Source organism: Mytilus edulis, chromosome 14, assembly GCF_963676685.1.
Source record: "Mytilus edulis chromosome 14, xbMytEdul2.2, whole genome shotgun sequence".
NCBI lineage: Eukaryota > Metazoa > Mollusca > Bivalvia > Mytilida > Mytilidae > Mytilus > Mytilus edulis.
In genome coordinates, this window is record NC_092357.1 from 9208026 (window position 1) to 9233863 (window position 25838).

The 25838-nt window shown below is 31.8% G+C and overlaps 1 protein-coding gene across 1 annotated transcript; it reads left to right on the forward strand.

Annotated features, from left to right (window-relative positions):
* Positions 1-7515: 7515 nt before the first annotated feature.
* Positions 7516-25416, forward strand: LOC139503820 (prolyl 4-hydroxylase subunit alpha-1-like). Its single transcript, XM_071293751.1, has 13 exons — positions 7516-7829; positions 10029-10186; positions 12059-12396; positions 13179-13230; positions 14367-14509; positions 15417-15584; positions 16969-17015; positions 17397-17502; positions 18667-18711; positions 19185-19238; positions 20188-20256; positions 20675-20744; positions 23595-25416. Exons 1-13 carry the CDS (start codon positions 7642-7644, stop codon positions 23672-23674), a joined length of 1518 nt encoding a protein of 505 aa, XP_071149852.1. The 5' UTR covers positions 7516-7641; the 3' UTR covers positions 23675-25416.
* The last annotated feature ends 422 nt before the right edge of the window (positions 25417-25838 follow it).

The following is a 25838-nucleotide window of genomic DNA, read 5'->3' on the forward strand; positions in this document are numbered from 1 at the left end:
TGTGGATTCAGGTATTTTTGTGGATATCAAGTTTCGTGGATTGTGGGAAACTTGCATGTTCGTGGATATTTGATTTCATGGTTTCGCCATTCTCCGCAAACAAAGCCTATAGAAAATTGTAATTGGTTGAACATTAAAATGCTTGGATCCCTGCACCCACGAAACCAACAAAAATTGGTATTTAATGAATAATAATAAATCCACAGTAAATCATCAATTCTGGCACTAATTATATGTCACTATTTTGTTTTTTAAGGTTTTTACAATATGAAAATATGTAGTGCGAAAGGGGTGTCATGTCATAGAATGGACACATATTCTTGCTCAATTTGTTTTTATTCCTTGATGACACCTGTTCAGCATTGTTTTTTTTATCAAAGTTTTAATTTTGTACATGTATGCAGTTTTTTAGAAGTATGATAGATGTGAGAGTGTTTTAAGTTATAAATATCAATCCTTTTTATCTGTGATAGTTTAAGTATTATTCCACTGAGTATTTGACCATCAAATATATTTATATTTATTAAAAACAAACGTTGTAAAAATGTGCTATATTTATAGGTAAACATTTCTTCGTTAAAATTTATTATTAAAACTTTATTTGCATGCTCATTGTAACGTATATTGTCAGCATTTTATGTATTATATGTAGATCAATCAGTGATGTAACGCTGCTACCTGTTTGCAATAAAATCACAATATAAACATGTTGATACTTCAAATTTTTGATTGTGCAAGTGATATTTTCCAAAAATCTACTTTTTAAAAAGGGGGGGGGGGGGGTTGAAGGACCTTTATACTTCAGGATCGGGTGTTTTTAAGCTCAGGATTTTGGGATTGATCCTTTCGGGATCCTTGATTCCTTTTAATTTCAGAATGTTGGGATTCAAATTTCTTTAAATTCAGACCTAGGGATTTCATGTTTTTAAGCTGAGGATCCCCCCCTTTTAACAATCAACTGCAATACAAGGGAGATAACTCTATTTTTATTTACAGTATAAAAAGAAAAGTTTGTATTTTTTATGTTCCACCATTGTGTATTTATAAATGGCAATCTATGGTTCACCTTAAATGTATCATGGTTAGGTCTGGCAATCTATGGTTCACCTTAAATGTATCATGGTTAGGTCTGGCAATCTATGGTTCACCTTAAATGTATCATGGTTAGGTCTGGCAATCTATATGGTTCACCTTAAATGTATCATGGTTAGGTCTGGCAATCTATGGTTCACCTTAAATGTATCATGGTTAGGTCTTATATGTCTGCAATAGTTTCCACATGTTAGACCTATCCTTGATATAGATTTAAAACAGGATCTCATTTAATATAATCTGATCTTTTGATTGGTAAATATTTACTTTGGGATATTAAAATTGTACAAAAATAGTATTTTTCTCTTTTTAGTATGTGAAATGTCTAACAAATTTTTCTTGATTCTTTTTATTTAAAGCATAAAGTTCTTGTTAACAATAATCATAAAATTTTAAAGGCCAATTTATACGGAAATGGACCAAATTTTGTTTTTTTAAAGAAATGAAGCAATTTATGTCAAGTGTTTATTCATAAAATTTTACAGTTTAAAAAAATATATATATATTGTGTATAGTTAATAATTATTTTCTCTGTATTAATGTTATTTGCTTTATGAGAATAACTTCATTAATATTAGAATTTTATTTAATTATTTACTCTAAATATGATTAAATCTACTAATGCATGTAAATTATTGACATAGTTATTTTTAATAGGATAAGTTTTGAACTTTGCTTATCTTAAACATAACAGAAATATTTATATAAAATACTGTAACTTTACTAAGAATATATGGAGTGAATTTAATGTTGATATGAATGTGTATTATTTATAGATTAATGTTGGTCATCTCAACAAGATTGATTTTTTAAGCTCCACCTACGATTCACCTACTATAGTAGAGGGGCATTATGTTTTCTGGTCTGTGGGTCCATTCGTTCGTCTGTTCGTTCGTCTGTTCGTCCCGCTTCAGGTTAAAGTTTTTGGTCGAGGAAGTTTTTGATGAAGTTGAAGTCCAATCAACTTGAAACTTAGTACACATGTTGTTTTGCTTGAGCTGGTAAGGCAAGAGTAAGAAAAGTAATCAATTTATCGCTTTTTACCTATGACAACGTTGTTAATTTCATTGACAATGCACAATCACCCATAATTTCTAGCAAGAATTTTTCATATCACTCTACTGCACTGAGAAAAGAAATTATCAGTCAGTAAGATCAAAGGAAAATTTCGTAAAATAGGAATAATCGTCTTTAACATTATGGAAATATTTTAAAGTGAATTAAGGATACACTAAGGTGAGGTTTGGCATTTGGGTCAAGTGCTTGGACTCTTTGGTGTTTTCCCATACAAAACAAGGTATTTGCCCCATAACACCCATTTATTTTTTTCATACAAGATTTAATTGCTTATAAAAGGTCATTTACGCAAATTATAGTTGATTGTAGATTTTCTTTCTTTTGATTTTGGACCCAAATGGTACCAATGCAAATATAAGGTAAAAGTCCGGGTCAGCCTTTTCCCGCCATATTTTCAATATCAAATATCTCGAAAAGGCGCTCCATGACCTATCAATATTCTTTGTTTATTTTGATTCTTAACCAATACTCTTTTGACTTATAGTATCAATTTTAAATTCTTGATTTTTTTTTAATTTCACAAACCCTCACCTAAGTACATCCTTAAATAGTGATATGAATGTGTATCATGATTTATTATTATTGTCTATATATAGAGATTGATAATATATATTTCAGGGGCAGTAAACTTAGCTTTTGTCTTTCAGAAATATCATAAATTATATGATGATTTTTCAGGGAAAGTAGTTTGCTAGTTCACCTATTGAAAGTGTTCATAAAATAAATAAGCAATATAAAAATCTGGAGAGCAAAGGGTTTTTTCCAATTTTCCAATTTTGATTTTGAATTTTGATAACATTATTTAATTTGTTATCAGTATTTCCAATTATTGCAGTAATTAATCAAACATTATTGTCATTTGTACAACGGCTGCAAAAATAAATGTACTTAAAATTTTCTCAGTTTATTACCAACCCTAAAACAAGAAAAAAATGCAATACAAATCTTGAGGTCATAGTGCAATTTTCAACAATAAAAAATGGTTTAAATTAAATGTCAAGCTGTGAATAGCTTGGAGTCTTGGCAAGTATATTGACATAAATGATTCTTTAAGTATTAAAAAATAGATTTAACATACTCATTTATTCATTCAATAATCTCACGTCTAATAATTTATAAAGTTGATTACAATTGTATGTATACTAAGTGACAATAGAAATTAATTCTAATGTCAATTTTCTGTTTAATACAATTTTTTTTTTAAAAAATCATTGCAAGATTTAGCAGCTTCTGCAGGGAAGCAACCAAAACTTTGCAGACAAATTTTCAAGGATTCCAGATTTTTAGATTAAAGTATCTTACTATTATTCCCTTTTTAATTTGCAAGTTCTTAAGAAATTTTAACCACATAAATGTAGAAGGAACTCTGCTGGCAAATAATTGAAAGAATGGCAAATGTTGAGGTTTTTTTAGCAACCTTGACTATCCAGGAGTGCCTTGCATGGTCAGCTATGGCAAATTTTACAAACATAATTACAGTTATATAAAATTTGTTAGTTTAGATTTTTACCACTTTGAGATTAGTGGAAAAGTTTACAAAATAGTTGATTCGATACACACTTGTTTCAAATGCATTGAATTTCTGTTGGTTCTCAGTATAGTTTTCTTTCAATCAAATTTATTTTTTATAGATGTTTTTAAAGCTTAATGTTACTTTTACATTTTTCACAATAAAATTTACTTTTGAGACTTTTATTTTTATTTATTTAAAGTGAATAAAATGAGACAGCATTCTACCAACATATATAACTAACAGGCATATAATCTAGAGATATTTGTGGTACGCACTCCACACATTGAGGCCTTGCTCCAACTCATTGAGTGGTCTATATTTCGCCTGTTGCAAGACAAACGTTCTGTCCATTTACAATGCCCCCTTATTATACAGTTGTGGTCCTTTGTCCCTTTGGACCATGTTAATCAGACCTCACTATTGAAATATTTGTTAATAAAAATAAGGTGCAGGGGCGGATCCAGCCACTTTAAAAAGTGGGGGTTCCCAACCTAGGACAAAAGGGGGGGGGTCCAACTATATTTCACCATTCAAATGCATTGATTGGCCAAAAAATAAGGTGTGGTATGAATTCCAAACAGACAACTCTCAATCTAAGTCACAATGTATAAAAAAGTAAAGAAATATAGGTGAAGTAAAGCCTTAAATTTGTGCTCACCCTGATGCATGAAATATTTGCCACTGGACGAAAAGCAAGCAATCAAACTCATTCAGAGGTGATGCCTTTTATTCTAACATAAGAAGATGTGGTTGTATTGTTAATGAAACAACTATTTACCCAAGGCCCAAATGAAGTAGACGTTGATATAGGTCACCGTACAGCCTTCAACAGTTAGAACCTCATAGTCAGCAATAATTGTTCACGACAACAAAATGTAAAATCAAAATCAAACTATCACAAAATTATTGATCAAAAAAAAAAATCATGACGAATTTGGAAAGCAAAATATCTTAACAAACTGCAAATATCAGTTGACTCATTAGATCGACACGAGTCCCTAAAAGAAAAGTGCGTTTTGAAGACACAGAACCCAATACTAGCGTGTAGTTACATTATGCAGTATTGGATTTGCTTATGTTTAAAGTTTGTATTTAAGGTGACCAGGAAAATACAGGTTAATGAATATAAGTATGATAGGATTCAATTTTTGTTTAGATCTCAAACATATGTATTAAAGAACTTGATAGTGTATAGCAAATATAACTTATTTATAGTGTATTAATGTTCGATTAGTATACAGAAAAATGCTAAAGCGCAGAAAAAAACATGCTTTTTAAATTAAACTCTGCAGCAATTTAAGTATTGCAAAAAGTACTATACGTTGTGATTTAACAACAACGTACTGTATATATAAAACAGCTACCAATAAATCTATCAAGCGAAATGCTAGATGTTTTAAGGATTATTCTTGAGTTTGGCAGCTTCAAATTAAACATTATATAACCGTAAAGAACTGGATGCAAAGTATATGAACGATTTTTTTATACGACCGCAAAATTTGAAAATTTTTCGTCGTATATTGCTATCACGTTGGCGTCGTCGTCGTCGTCCGAATACTTTTAGTTTTCGCACTCTTACTTTAGTAAAAGTGAATGAAAATCTATGAAATTTTAACACAAGGTTTATGACCACAAAAGGAAGGTTGGTATTGATTTTGGGAGTTTTGGTCCCAACATTTTAGGAATTAGGGGCCAAAAAGGGCCCAAATAAGATTTTCTTGGTTTTCGCACTATAACTTTAGTTTAAGTTAATAGAAATCTATGAAATTTTGACACAAGGTTTATGACCACAAAAGAACGGTTGGAATTGATTTTAAGAGTTATGGTTTCAACAGTTTAGGAATTAGGGGCCAAAAAAGGGCCCAAATAAGCATTATTCTTGGTTTTCGCACAATAACTTTAGTTTAAGTAAATAGAAATCTATGAAATTTAAACACAAGGTTTATGACCATAAAAGGAAGGTTGGTATTGATTTTGGGAGTTTTGGTCCCAACAGAATAAGGGGCCCAAAGGGTCCAAAATTAAACTTTGTTTGATTTCATCAAAATTGAATAATTGGGGTTCTTTGATATGCCGAATCTAACTGTCATGACTGTGTATGTAGATTCTTAACTTTTGGTCCCCTTTTCAAATTGGTCTACATTAAGGTCCAAAGGGTCCAAAATTAAACTTAGTTTGATTTTGACAAAAAATGAATCAGTTAGGTTCTTTGATATGCTGAATCTAAAAATGTACTTAGATTCTTGATTATTGGCCCAGTTTTCAAGTTGGTCCAAATCGGGGTCCAAAATTAAACTTTGTTTGATTTCATCAAAAATTGAATAAATGGGGTTCTTTGATATACCAAATCTAACTGTGTATGTAGATTCTTCATTTTTGGTCCTGTTTTCAAATTGGTCTACACTAAAGTCCAAAGGGTCCAAAATTAAACTTAGTCTGATTTTAACAAAAATTGAAATCTTGGGGTTCTTTGATATGCTGAATCCAAAAATGTACTTAGATTTTTTATTATGGGCCCAGTTTTCAAGTTGGTCCAAATCAGGATCTAAAATTATTATATTAAGTATTGTGCAATAGCAAGTCTTTTCAATTGCACAGTATTGCACAATGGCAAGAAATATCTAATTGCACAATATTGTGAAATAGCAAATTTTTTTTTAATTAGAGTTATCTTTCTTTGTCCAGAATAGTAAGCAAGAAATATCTAATTGCAAAATATTGTGCAATAGCAAGATTTTTTTTTAATTGGAGTTATCTTTCTTTGTCCAGAATCAACTTAAATCTTTGTTATATACAATATACAATGTATATTCACTTTTTACTACCAACTGATAAATTAAAATAATCTTTACCATTCAGTGATAACAAGCAGTTTTTTTTACATATTAATATTTTATGATGTATTTAAATGAGTAGTTATTGTTGCAAACTCCATTAGAAATTTTAATTGAGATTAGTTTTGGAATAAGGGAAAGGGGGATGTGATTAAAAAAATTGGGTTCAATTTTTCTCATTTGAAATTTCATAAATAAAAAAGAAAATTTCTTCAAACATTTTTTTGAGAGGATTAATATTCAACAGCATAGTGAATTGCTCTAAGAGAAAACAAAAATTTTAAGTTCATTAGAACACATTCATTTTGTGTCAGAAACCTATGCTGTGTCAACTATTTAATCACAATCCAAATTTAGAGCTGAATCCAGCTTGAATGTTGTGTCCATACTTGCCCCAACCGTTCAGGGTTCAACCTCTGCGATCGTATAAAGCTACGCCCTGCGGAGCATCTGGTTAAAGCTTTTTTTCTCTTTTTATCAGATTGTATGTTCAGGTCTCAATATGCTTATTTAATTTTGTCTCGTGCGTTTACTAACTTAAAAATTCTCATAGTCTATTCATTTATTGTTTCGTTGCTTTTAAGTAGCTATTTTCCCTTATTTTTTAATTTGATTTTATGAATGTGCGATATCAATTTTGGACAAAATGAGAACAAAAAGCCTTGCAATCGATTTCATTTTAGCGTATTTTAAAATTCGATAAGAAAACGATAATGTTTATTTAGAAAATATATAAATAATTTCTTTTTTTGATGAATATGCCACTTTTTATCAGTAAGATTCTACTCCAGGTTCCTGTTATCAAGTGGCTGATAATAGTTAGTTACCTATCCAGAAATGGTATATTAAAACTTGTAGTATTTACGTGTATTTATGAACATGTAAAACATGCCACATAACTAAGATCGAATCACACCAAGTTAGAAAAGATAAACGTGGAGACAGGATTTATCATCCATCCTTTGTTAGGTAATCGATTATTATTTTTAAACCATTGACCGCGCATTCGTTTAGTCAATACTCCCGCCATATGTTACACTCTATAGATTGATAGCATTTACTTTAAAATTTCATTATCTTAATTTAAATATTGTCCCCACCGCGTAGTAAAATATTTTTTTAATAATGCGGCTTTACATCTTAATTTTATACTTTGTGTATCAAACTGTTTATTCGGAACTTTTCACAACTTATGTTAACTTTGAGAGATATTATCAGATGGAAGAAGAACTAATAGTACTAACGGATTTAGTTATTCAACAGGAAAGGATAATACACGGGGAAGACGTCCATAACTTTAATAATATAACACAGTAAGTTTGTTTTAGTTTTTCAAAAGAGGCAGACGAAAAAAAGAGGGGGGGAATCAACAATCTAAATTGTTAATACCTAGACTTTTCCCGTGCTCTACTCTACCCAGAACATTGCCTAGTTTGACCCTCTCCATCCTCCTGTTCCAAATTCAGGTCCGCGAATTTTAGTTCAGCGTCGATGCAGTGTATTACTTAGTTTTCATTTTGCCAATAGTAAACCAAAAACAATTGAGAATTGGAATGGGTAATGTGTCAAAGAGACAACAACCCGACCAAGGAGTAGAAAACAGCCAAAGGTCCACGGAAGCATATATTTTACACATGATGTAAGCTTGAGAGACACATAGTTATATTTCTTTGATTCTTACTTGTAAAAAAAAATAACACGATGTCTTAAGATTTCCAATAGACACGGAACTCAATTAAGTTATATTGTTAGAGACAACTCTTGAGTATTTTTGTATATCACAAGTCTGAAACTTAGTAAGATGAAGAAAAAAAAATATCATTTGTCCATCCTCAAACATTTTAGAGTTACAAAGCATTATAATAAAACAATTACAAGAGATTAAATAGGTAATTGCCTAAAAAAAAAGCCAAAATAGAGTATGTTTAAAAAATCCGAACGGATTGTGAACATTATCCGAATGGATTAGCATTAGATGTCATCATAAGATGTCTATATGCTTGCAACAGATGTCTACCAGTGATTTACAAAGAGGATCGATTTGTGCAACAATAGATAATGTTAGATGTTAGATGTAACTAACTGTATCCATCATGTGTACTATAACAAAATGAACGAATCGATTTTTTTTTCAAATTTACTTAGAAAGAGGATGTGTCAATTTCAATAGACTTCACACTTTAGTTTACTCAGAAAATCTTAAAGTTGCAAAACATACTGAAATTTAAACATTTAAGAGTCTTCGACAATTGAAATTCAAATTTAAACAGCCATAATATCAAAGTTTTAGCTCAAAAATACATTGCCGTTGAAGTCAGTAGTTATACTATGTCGAATTTTTTTCTAGTACTTCCTATGAGTTTAGGTTTTGATGACGAATGAAATATTTTTATTCACTTTGTCTCGACTATGGCTACCGTTGCTTTATCGTCGTCTATATTTAGGTTCAGGTATTAAATTCAAATATGTATTCATATACCAATCACGTTGTGAAGCTATCTTTCACTTTATGGATTTCAACGAAACTTGTGCAAAATCTTGTTTATGACCGAGAGACAGCATCATCTAGAGCAAAACTTTGAAATAATTTTCTCGTAACTTTCTGCATATTACTAATAAATAGATAGACTTGGTTTTTTGTATTGAAGTTTAGGACTCAGATACAGCTTTAACGGTTTTAGTAAAAGCTAATTTTGTCTAACCTTCATAGAATTTTATGAAACGTCGATGATAAAAGCTTCGTAATTAAAAGAAAAAATTTAAAGCACAGTTTAGAATTTAGTTTTTTTCGTTTTCCATACACGTATTTTACTGAATGATTGACTTCTTGTTGACATTTTCGGTCAAATATGTGCAATTCATTTCAAGTAGGCGGCATTGATAGCCTTTTCCTTAAATTAACTCCCGTATCTGTATAAACTGCATGGGCCGTCGACTCACAAACTTTACATATAACTCAGATTTAGAGTTACATTGCAACCACATTTAGAAATAAATCAACAGTAGTATACCGCTGTTCAAATAAAGGCAACAGTAGTATACCGCTGTTCAAAACTCATAAATCCATGGACAAAAAACAAAATCGGGGTAACAAACAAAAACTGAGGGAAACACATTAAATATAAGAGGAGAACAACGACACAACATTACGCCCAGATACAAAAGTTTGAAAGCCGAAACAAGTACAAAGTTGAACAGCATCGAGAAACAAAAGTTCAAAAAAGTTGTGCCAAAAAACGGCCAGGGTTTTCTGTTAGGTACCAGAACATCCCTATTATTTAGAATAATTTATACTTTTGCAAACTGTAATTTTATAAAATGACTAAACAAAAGATATATGATAAAACTGAAGTATTAACTAATTACAAGAAACAATCGAAATACACTACATAACCCGACGAAATGCAGCACATCTGAATAAGTTTAAATGTGTTTAATCCTTATATTGTTTTTAGTTAATAGTATCTTTATAGTTTTCGAGATGGATCCTTTTAACTATTTCTTCTTTTCAGTACGATCGACGAGGCGAAATCGATCCACTTGCAGCATGTAGAGGACATAGAAACATATCTCTCCCATCCTATAAATACATTTCGTCTGTCCAGACGTCTCGCTCAAAATTGGAAACAGATTATTGGACAGATGATGGAAACAGACACATGCGTAAAAGGTTAATATAGATTTGATTGTATATTCGGCACTATTGTCTATTTTGTATATATAGAGGCAAATTTGTTTGATATGGAGGAAGCTATAATATTCATAGACAGTTTCGCGCAATAGTTTCTGTAGATAAACCGGTATCTGGTTTCAATGTGTAGCAAGTACTAGCACTTGTGTGCAAGTTTTACTATTGGAGTGATTGATAGATTGGCAGTTTAATTAAAGTCAGATTAGAATATTGTAAAACACCTTTGCCACTAACTAAAAGAAAAAAAAATACAACTTACTTTATAATTCGGTTAGCATAAGAAATAAACTCATCATAGATACCAGGATTAAAATTTAAAGTTGTGCCAGACGCGCATTTCGTCTACAAAAGACTCATCAATGACGCTCGAATAACAAATGTTAAGGCAAAACAAAGTACAACTTTGAACAGCATTAAGGACCAAACATTCTGAAACGTTTTGCCACAATACAGCTAAGGTAATCTATTCCTAAGGTAGAAAAGCCTTAGTAATTTAAAAATTCAAAATTTTGTTAACAGTTAATTTATAAATATAACCATATCAATGACAACTCATGTCAATACATATTTGCTTCACACAATTACTATCATTGTTTTCATAGAACATTGCAAGGTTCATGTTCGGAACCAAATCGAAATATATTGGTTTCACTAATGTTTTGCAATAATTATATCACATAATCTATAATTATGTTTATAAAGAGATAGATTCCTTCTGATAAGAAATTATCAGGTTTGTATTATATATGCTATTTATTAATTATTAATCCTATATTAGTGTAGGATTGATTGCAAACATATAAAATTTATAAATAGCATATATAATACAAACCTGATAATTTCTTATCAGAAGGAATCTATCTCTTTATAAACATAATTATAGATTATGTGATATAATTATTGCAAAACATTAGTGAAACCAATATATTTCGATTTGGTTCCGAACATGAACCTTGCAATGTTCTATGAAAACAATGATAGTAATTGTGTGAAGATGAAGAGGGAAGCCGTGGACGTTGGGTTTCGCTTTTTCTTAATTGAAATTATGATGTATACCGACCAATCCCGATCTCTACACGATCCTTTCTCGGTCAATTCGACTGCTACTCGACGAATTTTCGATCTCTTCTCGGGTGAATTGCTTCTCGGACCTTACTCGATTGTTTTTGACATGTCACAAACTCTCGGGTAGATGGTCAGATCGATGACGAGTAGGGTAGACTATCCCAAACATCCTTGTCGATTGAGTCAGACCAGTCTCCCGATCACGTAATTTGTCTTGAACGGGCTTGATCGAGTTTGATCTGATCGGCAGTGTGAACCTAGCTTAACAGTTAATTTATAAATATGACCATATAAATGATAATTAATGTCAATACAGAGGTGCTGAGTACTGGGGTGGTGACAAACTCGGGATATAAAAACTCCACCAGCAGCGATATTGACCCAGTGGCTGTAAATGAACTCATCATAGATACCGGGATTGAAATTTTAAATTAGCACCAGACGCCCGTTTTGTAAATTGACGTGAATTGAAATGACAATAATCTTATGGTCTATATTGAAATGGATTTGAAATGCAAATGTTTATATTTGCTCAGATTTGAAAAAAAACCGTATTTTAGGAATGCTCAAGAAAGCAATCTAAAGGGTTCTATCTGTGGTAAACACCTTCTCATTTACCTTTAGTAAATTTCCATTTACTGAATATGATATTCAATAAAAACCATTACCTAAATATTGTGCTGTATTTCACCAAATGGTTCTTAATTTGTTTTTTTTTACCTTACATACAATGATAAGACAAAACTATTAATTTGAACTAAATGAGTATTTATTTTCTTACTTTAGCCTTAAGAGTGAAATTACAAAATATGGAGGATAACATCCCAGACGACAAGCAGCTCACAGAAATTGCCAATTCCGTGCTCAATTTGGAACAATTTCACAACATAACAATTGGCGAACTTTTGTTGGGCGAGATTAATGGTCATTTACCTCACGAACCTTTAAAACTTGGAGATCTTGTATATATAGCAAAGGCCGCATACGACACTGAACAGTATTACTATACCATCACATGGTTGCGACACGTGATAGACGAAATTAAGGTTCAACGAATTGATGACGTCGATGGCGAATATACAAAAGCCGCTGTTTATAGTTTACTGTCGTCTGCATACTTTAAAGTAAGTAAAGAGTCTCTAATGAGTTATAGAATACACTAGTTATCAATAAAAAGGGATTTCATATTAAGTAGGCAGAATGATTATCAAAACAAAAGAAAGGTTTGCTTGCCGAAGGTCCTAATTGAGCTTTTTTTCGTTGGATATTGGGATTTTCGAGTTTAACAGTAGGAATTGAAATTGGAGCAAGTTATTTCAAATTTAGAAAAGGGCGTTCTATTAAAAGGGATTTCTGGTTGAGACATTAATACGTACACATACCTGTACAAATCATTATTAAAACAACAGGCAAAATCATTGCTTATTCTATTAGAATTATTAATATTACGCTTATTACGCAATGCTGTGGATAAAGTTGAATCCCTTGGCTTTTTGCTCATTCTATATGAGGCGAAGATCAGGGTACAACGTTTACATCTATGCGTTAACCTTAATTACTAACAATTGTAAAAACATGCCCAGAACAACCCTTTATTTGGTGGTCTTTACATATATTATTGTATATATATTCCAAGTCAGGAGCCTCTAGCCTGTGTTAGTCTTGTATTATTATTATTTTTTAGTTTCTTGTGTACAATTTGGATTTAAGAATGGCGTTCATTACCACTGAACTAGTATATGTATTTGTTTAGGGGCCAACTGAAGGACGCCTCCGGGTGCAGGAATTTCTCGCTGCATTGAAGACCTGTTTCTACTTTTGTTTTTTAATGGTCGAGTTGTTGTCTCTTTGACACATTTTCAAATTCCATTCTCAATTTTATTGTTTATTTGGTGTTATTTTCTAGATGGGACACATTAAACCAGCAGCTGAATTAACACATGAGATTCTATCATTCGGTAAGTTTCTCTATTATCTAGACACAATTTAACCAGAAGTATAAATTCTGAAATTGGTAATACAATTAAGATCAAACTACCATGTCTGGAGCAAAAGGCAACAGAACATACAAAATAGTATAAACCTATATGACACAGCATGTTTTGTTGCGATAGCAATTTTCCAATTGTGTATGAACTACATTGCATTACATTTTTTTGTATAGATCTGCTTATACTATAAAAGTTCGTTATAATTTTTTTTCTCTACTATCAACTTAGTTTCTACACCTAAACAAGATTTTGCAAGATTTTAATTCCTATTTAATAAATGATTTTTTTTTCGTTTGAATTACACCTTCATACCTTTCACGTCAAAACATTTTATAGAGTGCTTTATCATATATGTTCTACATATTGTTGAAAGTTCCCACCGTGACATATAATCCCTTACTTCTCTGGGGAGAGTTTAGTTTAAACATATTTATTATAGTTTTGAAACTTATATTAATCCCTTTCCACTTTGCGGGTGCGAGTGCTGCCTTGTAGCGGCATTAACCTACTCTTTTTCGAAATATACAAGGGTGTCTGTAACGTGCAAGAAATATGGCTTTCTCTTAACACGGGTCAGCCATTTATCGTTCCCTTTCGACGGACTATCATCGTTTCCTCAGGACCATACTCGCAGATGGTGTCAAGGGAGAGCGTAAAATTGAATTCCTGAATTTTCATCCCCAACGGGAGAGAATGCTACTATCAAACACGTCTTGTTACTTTTATAAAGTTGAATTTCTTTAGACAAAGTTCACCTTAGATAGTGTTGGCTCTCCTTTAAGATGCTTTAAGATTTGCTTGGCTGCTCTACAATATTTCAAATTTTTGGCTTTCTAAAATTACTAGAAAAAAAATGAACTCCGAGGAAACGCAAAGTCATATACATCCAATCACAGTGCTCTAGCTGACTTCTTTCACCTGCCTTGTGTACACAAAAGGCCAACCTAATCCTGGGAAAATTTTATAGTACCGTTTTCCCTTTATTTGCCTTGTGGGAACGTAGGTATGATTTTTGATTGCCCATTGTTATCGCCCTTTAGATACTTAGCTTTCAATAAAACTTTTATACATTTTCTAACACATAATGATACACTCTTTTACAGATCCAGACAATGTTATAGCACAGAGAAATAAGATATACTATGACACAGTGGTGGAAAATAATCCTAAAAGTATTACTAAAACTAAACCTTCTGAAAAAGTCAAAAGATTGTTTCATAAGATATGTAACCAAGGCGTAAAACAAGTAAGAGAGAAAGTGTATAAAAATGAAAGATGAAAACAACATGAAAATGTCATATTATAAATTTTAATTTCCAGATATTCTTATACCGGTTATGCGCAATGACCATTACGTCTACATATTTTGTGTATCTCTTTAATTTTTCTAAATAGTAGTAGACATTTTAACTATCATGTCATATATTGCACAGATCGACAATATTCGGTACAGATATTCATATTGGTTTTTGTTTTATTTCCGGCTTTCTTCAGAATGGTATGATTGTACTAGTCGGATGTCAATGTAGAGCAGGATATGCCTAAATCTCCTAAGTATCTGATACCGGTATCACTCTTTGCATTTTATCGGTTGTCACATATTTAAAGTAACCAAAGACGAATTTTGAAAAAAGTAAAGCATTTCTTTATTTTACAAAACATACCGGAATCCTAGAAAATTTCAAAAAGGAAAGTCCTTTATCAAAGGCAATACTAAAAGCTAAAACACATCAACTGTCATATTCCAGTATGTTTACTGGATGTGTCATACGTAGAAAATGGTGGATATTAAACGTGAGATAGAAGATACCAAATGGTTTTCTAACTCATGAGTAGAGGGCAAAATGGCCAGTTAACAAAACTACTAATTAACCAAAAAAAAAAAGAACCCACATGCAACAGTCTACAAATTAAACATAGAGAAAAGCCTAAACAACCCGAACCGAACCCAAAACAGTTTAAAATACTAGTATGCAATACATATGACCTGTATTCTTTTAAAATATGCACTTATTGTCATGCTTTTTTCCGCTCTCATTCAATTCTTGATAATTCTAATTATGCATCAATGTACCCGTTATCTTCTTGAAGTATTCAGTGCTCGTGAATTACTTTCAAAAGATGACACATTTTCTTTTTAACTTCTCTTTTAGAAAATATCGCGAGAGAGATGCTTATATTTTCCGTTAAGAAATAAAATGTGGTACATGAAGTCTGATATCAAAGCAGAAGTACTGAAGAATAAACCTCTTATTATATACTTCCACGATTTGATAGACAATAAAACAGCAAATGCTTTGAGATACATGGGTTACGAAACGGTTAGTATGTTATAAGAAAATACATATGTTGACGAATGATTTTGTACTCATATTTTCATTTAACTAGCATCTCCGTAAATCATTGATATAGACAAATAAAGGCAACGAAAGTATACCGCTTTTCGAAGTTCAAAATAGATTGATAGAAAACAAATCTAGGTTACTAACTGAAACCGAGGGAAACAACTTAACTATAAGAAGAAAACAACGAAACAACTGATACACTGAATTGCAACACAAAACAAACAACACTGGAACACACAGAGAAACGAACTATAACATAACAACTGCCATTTTATCAAAAGCAGAAAAGAACATATGCAAACTGCATGGATCATGCTTTCTCTACTGTGAATTTGCGTTTTAATATATTTTCAAATCGATGTGAACATCTTTGCCTTAAAATTACGACTTGAATGTCAAAACAAAAGGTAAAAGCACAAAAATACTGAACTCAGTGGAAAATTCAAAAAAGAAAGTCCCCAATCAAATGGCAAATGGCAAAATCAAAAGTTCAAACACATCAAACGAACGGATAACAACTGTCATATTCCTGACTTGGTACAGGCATTTTTTTATGTAGAAATTGGTGGATTGAACCTGGTTTTATAGCTAGCTAAATCTCTCACTTGTATGACAGTCGCATCAAAGTCCATTATATTGTCAACAGACACAATACGTAAAAATGTCAAAAAATGGGGTACTTCGCTAAGTAGATTCCTTGTTAATGCATATATTATCATCTTATTAAAATCACAAAAATACTGAACTCGGTGAAAAATTAAAAAATGAAAGTCCATAATCATATGGCAAAATTAAAACCCCAAACACATCGAATGAATACATAAAGTGTGCATGCAAAGGACCCAGCAAACTGTCTACACTGATAACTGTCATGTGTCTATAAAACAAACGATGCTCTGAATCTCGCAATTGACTAAATGGGAGGTGACAGTAGTTTTAGGGATGTTCAAAACTCCTACATCGATTACGAGGATACAAATCAAGATCATAATAATTGAAGATAAAATATCAACAGAAACATGACACAAGTCAGTTTGGATACAGACAAATCATATCAGTCAATCTGTACAAAGAAGAATTACAAAAATTACCAACCCCAAGGAAATGTCAAATAGACTAAATTTAGAAAAGATATACAAATGACAAAAGCCAATGTTTAAGGACATTTTAAAAATTAAGATACATGTACGTATAATGGATGATTTTAAAAGATATAAAGTGGAAAATCAACAAATAACTAAACCAAATTAAAAAAATCAAATAAACCCAACGAAAACATTACACGAAGGACGACGGAAATATAAACAACCATATCAAAAGACTACACAGCTTAGCAAAGACATCTTTTGATATACTTTAGTTGATGAACAGCACCAGTAAATACAGATACAGTTATCCTAGACAAAGGTGAGTTTCTCGTTTAGATGAAGTATCTTGATTTATTATGCAAGTCACAATTATGAATGATTTAATACCGTTTAACACAGTTCTGAATGGTCAAATGAATTATTAGGCAGCTGTAAATGGTTTTGTTATGCTTTCTTTAAATTATAAGAATATAAAAAGGGATACCACATACAATGACCGGTCGTAATACAAATATGAAGGTTAATAGGTCGCAAATAAGTGAGTCTTAGAATGATAAATGAATTAGGTAAATAGAATTTCTCGTATAAAAAATATTGAGTTGATATATGTAAATTGTTTTACTTGTGACTTTACTTGTAATTGTTAACGTTATATAAACATTAATACACATATTTATACAATTATCTGATTGAATTACAGTTCTATTGTTTATGATAACACTAATTGGAACTGGGTTCAAAAACTAAAGGAAAAATTCTACAGTATGGACATCAGCAACAAGCTGGTTACAAAGTCAAAGTTCAATGTAAGTCTAATTTTTACAATCTATATAAAATGAGAAAAAACACATTAAATAATTATCTTATGGTAAAAATTAAATAATTTAAATGCCCAAAGAGGTGCAGGCCGTGCAAGGGCTGTATAGCCAGTCAAGGTAGTTAAAAACTTTCATCGTCGTAAATGTTGTACGTCTAAACACTCGTGAACGCTTAAACTCTGGAATTTGAAAGACCACGATAAATTTTCCTATGGTGATGAATAAAGGTAAAACCACAAAACTAATGATTGGATTTTAAATGATCATACAAATGATGTTGATGAAAGTTAGGTACTACTTCATCATTTCGCACGCGGTTGTTTTTTATATCTATATTAAAATAATGAACATTTTGGATAAACACCATTATGAGTCAAATATGGAATTTCCATAAAATCACACTGACATAACAAAAAAATATTTGCACTAAACTGATCAGACATAGATTTTTTTAAGGACATACTTTATTAGAAAACATTTATTTTTTATCATAAATCTGAGGTAACATAAGTCATCCTTTGTCCAAATCGCATCTCAAACATATCTAATCAAAGCATGGACAAAAGCATCGCAAAAAGGCCGCACTACTAGTCAATCCAAAAGAGGAAGTTCACAAAAGGACAAAATCAAACGCTAGCAATGATTCGAAAAAGTGAGAAAAAAAATGCCATATTCCTGACATGGTACAGATGAAGGTACAAAATGATGAAGCGAATTTACAGGATCGTCGTCTCCTGCCACATGTTTGCTTGCATCACCTCCCATGCGAATCTAAATCAGTCTAAATACCACAATATATTTATTGGACAACATCGACAAACTGACAGATCAGACGTCAACGCTAGAATCTTGAAATCTAAGACTGAAAAATTATAACTAGTTTGTTAAGACAAAGACACATCGTATGAGTCAATCAATTAGTGATTGCAAAATTAAGCACTAACTGTGGGTTATCGAGTGACAAGACAAATGAATGGAAACAATGAAATTGGCAAGATGCCATTTGAAAATGTGTTATAAGTGCCAATGAGACAACTCTCCACAAGTCATCACAGGGACGAGATATGTGAGTGTTATATGTGAGAATTACATTAAGTCACATATTAAATTGAAATATGCATCTTAAAGTATTTTCTCCTTTTTTTTAAATAGGTGATGAATATAGGTTTGGAAGGATCTATTAGGAAACCACAAAGGGTAAGATATAACTTCATTCGTAGCTCGGATAATTGAAGTAAGTAGTTGATCAGGCGATTGGGCAAATGCAAATAAAATTAAAAATTTAGTATTGAAAGAAATGTTCAGTTTTGCCGTTGGAAAACTATTTTACTGCTATTTTTAAATGTTTCAAATATCTAGTTCATTTATAAATATATAGACCTTTTTATATAAACATCCTGTTTTCTAAGCAATTTCGTTTATGATGATATTTGTTGATCTTATGATTTGCTAACTACCATTACACGACGATAATATTTATAGTTAAATGAAAATACAAAAGAATTAAAACTTTTCCTCAACATTGTATAGCCAACAGGTAGTCCATATATACAATATTCTAATGATCTTTTTCTACATGCTATTCGTTTAATATTATTTAAAAAGAAATCTATGTTTCATTCTTAAAAAGGATTCCTAGTTTCTTAAGGAGTTATCTTTCTATTTTACAGAACATTTATCCATATCCACTTGGGTCCTTAGTAGTTGGATCGTTTATAGTTTCTGTGAGTACGGAATATATACATACGACGATGGGGGTGGGTTTGGGTATTATAACGAATGAGACAACTATCAAATACAAAAATGTGATAAATCCGACATCGTAACGACAAAAAGAAATAGATTCAGCAACATGATCCCTGCGTATCACTATGTTAATTCCTCATGTCTTACGCTAACCAATTTTTCTGCATCAACCATTTAACGTTAAGGGGAACAATTGGTTCTGTTTTTTTGTCTGAATCAGAATAATTTTCCAATAAATTGAGGAAACTTAGGCAGAATATCCGTTTAACAGATGATAGCGGATATGGTGCTTATAACTTCAATACCGTTCCCTTTTCACGAACGTGACCCTCCGAATTAGACCGATTTCCGGGTTCGTAATAACATGAGCAACACGACATGTGCCACATGTTGGGCAGAATCTGCTTATTCTTCCAGAGCTTCCGCGATCAACCAGTGTTTTGGTGGGGCTGGTGTTGCTCAGTCTTTATTTTTCTATTTTGTGTTTTTCTGCTATTGTTTGTCTGTTTGTCTTTTTATTTTCTAGCCATGACATTCGATAAATCTGTTTGAATGTCCCTCTGGTATTGTTTGCACCTCTTGGTACGCCAGACGCGCATTAACTATTCATATTTGTAATTAATAAAGCTCGCATGAAAACAAATGTAATGACTAATCAAATGTGAAATTTAGGAGCAGTATGGGTTTTTAGCAAGGGCTCACAATTCAACTTGTTAAAGCTGAATTAGTATTTTCTAGTGTAGTCGGATAGTTTTTAATCCATCATCCATTACTAATGTTTGCACGTTTATCTAATTGGTTCGTTTCTAAATAAAGCATGAGTACGTTACCTTTAGGAATGCTTCCAACGGATGGATTAATTTAAGTTCAATATAAAGTATTATGTTTGATATACATGTTTTGTTTATTTTTCATTTCATTTTACAGCTGTCAGAGAGATCATTAGGAGGGGAATTGGTCTTTCCTTTAGCCAACACTAAAGTATCAATCAATAAGGTTGGTCATTTTTTTATTAGATATTTTTTGTTAAATTCTTAAATCAGATATGTTAAAAATGGCCACAATCTGTACACAAATAGAGATGCCATAAAATGGACAAGAAATGATCTTTTTAGAAAGAAAACGACAAAAAGACAGAACACAGGTTCTATAAAGCGTATTCACTTTCTACTGCAGTAAACCCATTCGAAAAGATTTCAAGATAAAGAGACTTTTCTGCAATTGGTTCATTATTATGTTTTATAATTGTCTACAATAGAAAATTGTGACTGCTGTTTACAGCAGTTAATTGCTTAAATATGACATCTAAAATTATTTACAACTCTTTATGTGTTATAATACTTATGGAATTAAATACATAATTAAAACAGTACATATCTTTCCAAAATATAATTTGATACTTTCTCCGTTCTAGGGAGACGGTGTGTTTTATGAAGAAACAGCACTTCTGACAATGTGTCCAGTGGCTTATGGTAGTCAGTGGTGTAAGTATTAGCATCTTGTTTTATTAAAACAAAATAAAAAAAATCCCGATGTCCAAAGTAAATTAAAAAAGGGGGTATTCTTAAAATTTGTCATCAGAGGAAGTTTTGTATATTGAAACAAGGCAAAGAACAAAAAACGATTTTCGCTGGTATGAACGTTGGAACAACATGAACTAATAATCACCAAAAAATAATGACAAAAATACCGAATTTAAAAGTAAATTCAAAAAGGGGGAAGTCTACTATTGTGTGTTTATTATACCCCACGCAACGAAGTTGCGCAGGGTATAATGTTTTTGACCCGTCCGTCCGTCCGTCCGTCAGTCCGTCCGTCAGTCCTGTTTCTTGTCATCGCAACTCCTCTCAAACCACACAACAGAATTTCACGAAACCTTTTCAGATAATAAGGACATACTATGTAGTTGTGCATATCGACGGGAAATTGCGATTCATTTTTTTTCTAGGAGTTACGCCCCTTTGAACTTATTTGCTTCAATGTGCGTTGCAGTAGTTTGTCATCGCAACTCCTCTGAAACTACATAACAGAATTTCATGAAACCTTTTTCAGATAATAAGGACATACATGTAGATGTGCATATCGACAGGAAATCACGATTCAAATTTTTTTCTAGGAGTTACACCTCTTTGAACTTATTTGCTTTAAGGTACTTCTTCAACAGTTTGTCATCTCAACTCCTCTCAAACCACACAACAGAATTTTCATGAAACTTTGTAGATAATAAGGACATACTACGTAGATGTGCATATCAACAGGAAATTACGATTCAATTTTTTTCTAGGAGTTATGCCCCTTTGAACTTATTTGCTTCAATGTACTTCTGCAACAGTGTGTCATCTCAACTCCTCTGAAAACACACAACAGAATTTCATGAAATTTTGTAGATAATAAGGACATACTATGTAGATGTGCATATCAACAGGAAATTACGATTCAATTTGTTTTCTAGGAGTTATGCCCCTTTGAACTTATTTGCTTCAATGTACTTCTGCAACAGTTTGTCATCTCAACTCCTCTGAAAACACACAACAGAATTTCATGAAATTTTGTAGATAAAAAGGACATACTATGTAGATGTGTATATTGACAGGAAATTATTATTCAGTATTTTTTCTTATACTTATTTAATTTCTCCAATGACAATGTGGGTACGTGGGGTATGTGAGCGTGCTCACTAATGTTCTTTAATTAAATTTGTCATCAATTACAGTTGTGTATATTAAATCAAAGCAAAGAATAAACTCCATTCGTCTCAACTCGGCCGATTCCGTACCCTCATAAAACCTCGTCCGTAATACGTAGGTTTTCATTACTGATCTCCTGTAAAGGAGGGAGATAAAGTATTAAAAATATTAGCACTAGCAGTAAATCGTTCAGCTTCCGGCGAAGAAATGTAAGGCGTAGACACATATCACATACCGTATTACAACCGAGGGATAGAAGGAGAGTAGCAGATTCTGCCGAAGATTGCTGAATGGTACAAACTCATATAACATTGGCAAACTAACAACGCCATTGCAGATATAATTAATGAGGATCACAAACCTTATAAACAACCAGGAGGTGATCGGGAAAATGATAACTGTGGATTTTGAATAGACGTTGAAATAAACAGTCTTTAGTTTACATTTCTTTCAAACTCAAACAATTTGGTATTATGCTCTGATAATTGTGTTTAAAATGACACTGACATTTCATAAATCATCAGAGACAATGTATCATGTCTACTGACGATCTTCCGCATAATTAGCGATTGACATGTGGCTGTTTACACAGAAAGTGCACCTGATGTTAATGCTTAGAATTCATAAAGAATGTAGATTGTTTTAGAAAGGTAACCCAATATAACCTTCCTAAAGTAGTAAATTTGTATAAAAATATTTCAACAATAAACCTCCAGTCTTGAAGCAGAAAAAGATTCTTGGTTTCAATAAATTGAAAGTGTTTGCTATTCACTATATAATGAGTGATGAGCATGAAAACGTTTGTTTTTTTTTTCATTGTATTGTGCACTATCATAGAGCTCTTTAGTGAGGTCCACCAAGGGTGACTGGGGAATAGAAATATTGTCACTTGGTCTTCTTCCGACCGGCAGTAAAACGCTTGCCGAAGTGGGGCGTCCGTTTGGCTGTGCGGGATGTACCAAGTTCGCAGTCACATCAGGTCAGATTGGGGACGTTTAATCCGATGTCTCGTGTAAAGAGAGTGCCACGCTCTTTGCACGTTAAGAACCCTTGTAACAACTCTTTGAGGGGTCCGTAGATGGCCTGTTGCAAGGCAAAATTTCTGTCCCTAACCAATATACCCTCATTTTCCAGTGGCAGTCCGAATTTCCCCGACTATCATCCCAAATGACCTCTATTATGACAAGTCCTACCTATTGTATTTATTGTTAACTTGTTCTCATCCTGAATATGCATGAAATATTTGCCAGTGGACGTTAAGCAACCAAAAATCAATCAATCAATATTTTGAGGTACTGGTCTTTCAACTGGATAACGTTAAATAAAGATTGACCTATTGTTTATCAAGTTGTATATTATATATATATTAGGATGTGTTCGAGTTCACATAGACCGACAGCCAGAATGTATGTCTTGATAGTTATCAAAGGTACCAGGATTATAATTTGATACGCCAGACTCGCGTTTCGTCTACATTAGACTCATCAGTGACGTTTAAATAAAAAAAGTTATAAAGACAAACATGCACAAAGTTTAAGAGAAATCTAGATTTCCATATAATCAAGGAATGTATTTGTTGTTAAACTACGTTTATTACTAAACTTTTATACGTCTATGAGACAAAACCATTTTTTTCTGTTCTTTCAGATGGATTTCAGTATTTATACCAAGTACCATACTCGCATAAAATATGTCCACCTAAACGACACGTCAGGAGGGGATATTAGTAGAAAATCATTTGAACATTTGATTGTCAGAGAAGCATTTTATGACAGTTATATTTGTGCAGAATTTAAAACGTATTTACCTAATTACAATTACGCAATTTACTATAATAAAAACGTATTTACTTAATTGTGAGAACAAGTTACTATAACAAAAATGTTACTAAAGAGATTGGTATTTCTGCAATAAATGCAGTAAATGTATACAAAAAACTGACACTAGTGTGATGTATTACGTCAAAATGGAAACTAGGCGTATAACGGTAAATCATGCATGTTTTTAAACTTGGCATTACGTGATGATGTGGATAGTCCCCATTCATGTTAAATGTAATGAATTTTAAAAGGTCACTTTAATTTTGTCTTCAATATTGAATATATTATACAGATATTTGACGTGGCTCGGTACTTATACATCTCGTCAATGTGTTTGTATTGTCATTCATTTTTTGGTGGCGTGTTTTGTATATGCGACTTTTTGTATTTCTTTGGTTCTTATAACGTGACTCTGTACTTAAACAGATCCCGTCAGTATGATATTGTTCTATTTTATGTCATTATGATATATTTCTATTATGAATTGCAAAATACGTTGAACCATAAACGTCAAAATCATTCAATCGCGTAGTGGAATTAACTATTTGTGGATTCTTATAAATTCTATATATAACTTTTGGACTATTTTCAATCTCGGTCTATTTCTGAAATTTATTCTTACACACTTTTGATTTTTTAACCCTATATGCTAACATTGCCTATGTAAATTTTAAAATTGTTTGTATGCACATTGAACGATAAATCTATGTGACGTATAAAATTTTCTGACGTCAGATACAAAAATCAATGAATGTGTTTATAGATAGATGTTTTGTGTTCTGTTAAATTGTTCCTTTTAAAATTGTTATACGATGATGACTGATGTACCCATATTTTGACTATTTTATTTATTGTGTCTGTTTAGTTAACGCATCAATGTAAATATAACGGAATTTGATGATACTGTCATCAAAGTGAGAGGGTTAGCGCTATAAATCCAGGTTAAATCCACCATTTTCTACATTTGAAAATGCCTGTACCAAGTCAGGAATAAGACAGTTCTTGTCCATTCGTTTTTGATGCGTTTTGTTATTTGATTTTTGCCATGTGATTATGGACTTTCCGAATTGATTTTCCTCTAAGTTCAGTATTTTTGTGATTTGACTTTTTATTCTTCATGTATATGATTGTAAAGCCTAAACTGTGACCAGGGTATAAATATAATGCCACTTTTGGTCTTCATCCGACTGGAAGCGATATCATTTAGAAGAAGAAAGAAATGAGAAATACGCAGTAATCTATGATCTTATGATGAACTTTGAACTTTAATTGTGTGTATATACTGCTTGTAGAAAAGACATAGAAAGACGACTGGTTTGATAAATAGAGACAAATCTGTTGGTTTATTTTTGGTGTAACAATGTTTTCGATATATTTTGTTTTGTAACGGCAGTTGTGCATGGATGAATATTCGTCTTTTAAGCATGTGAAATCACGTTGAAGGATCTTAATATTATATCGAAAGCTAGACATAAAGGACTGATTGTTTTGAATGTATTTTGCAATCAAATCTGTTTTATCTTAGAAAAACATAAGTAAGAAACCTTAATTCTTTAATTGCGTAATAGCATAACAATAGCGTAATTAAAAATTGACGGTTAAAAAATAATGCTTGAGATAATTATAATTAATAAAGATGTAAAACAGTTTGAAATTTGTATTCTGTAGGCACATGGTATTATCTTTATGTGGAAAACAATACATTAAAGAATAGATTTTTTTTATTAATTTTACGGTTAAATTATGCTTAATCTCAAGAGTTAAAAACCTTCAAAGGTCATCTTTGCTGGAAGAAGATACAACCTTAATAACTGTGCATTGTAATTATTTGTATTTTATAAAAACCTTCACAGGTCAACTTTGCTGGAAGAAGATACAACCTTAATAACTGTGCATTGTAATTATTTGTATTTTATAAAAACCTTCACAGGTCAACTTTGCTGGAAGAAGATACAACCTTAATAACTGTGCATTGTAATTATTTGTATTTTATAAAAACCTTCGAAGATCAACTTTGCTGGAAGAAGATACTACCTTAATAACTGTGCATTATAATTACTTGTATACAAAT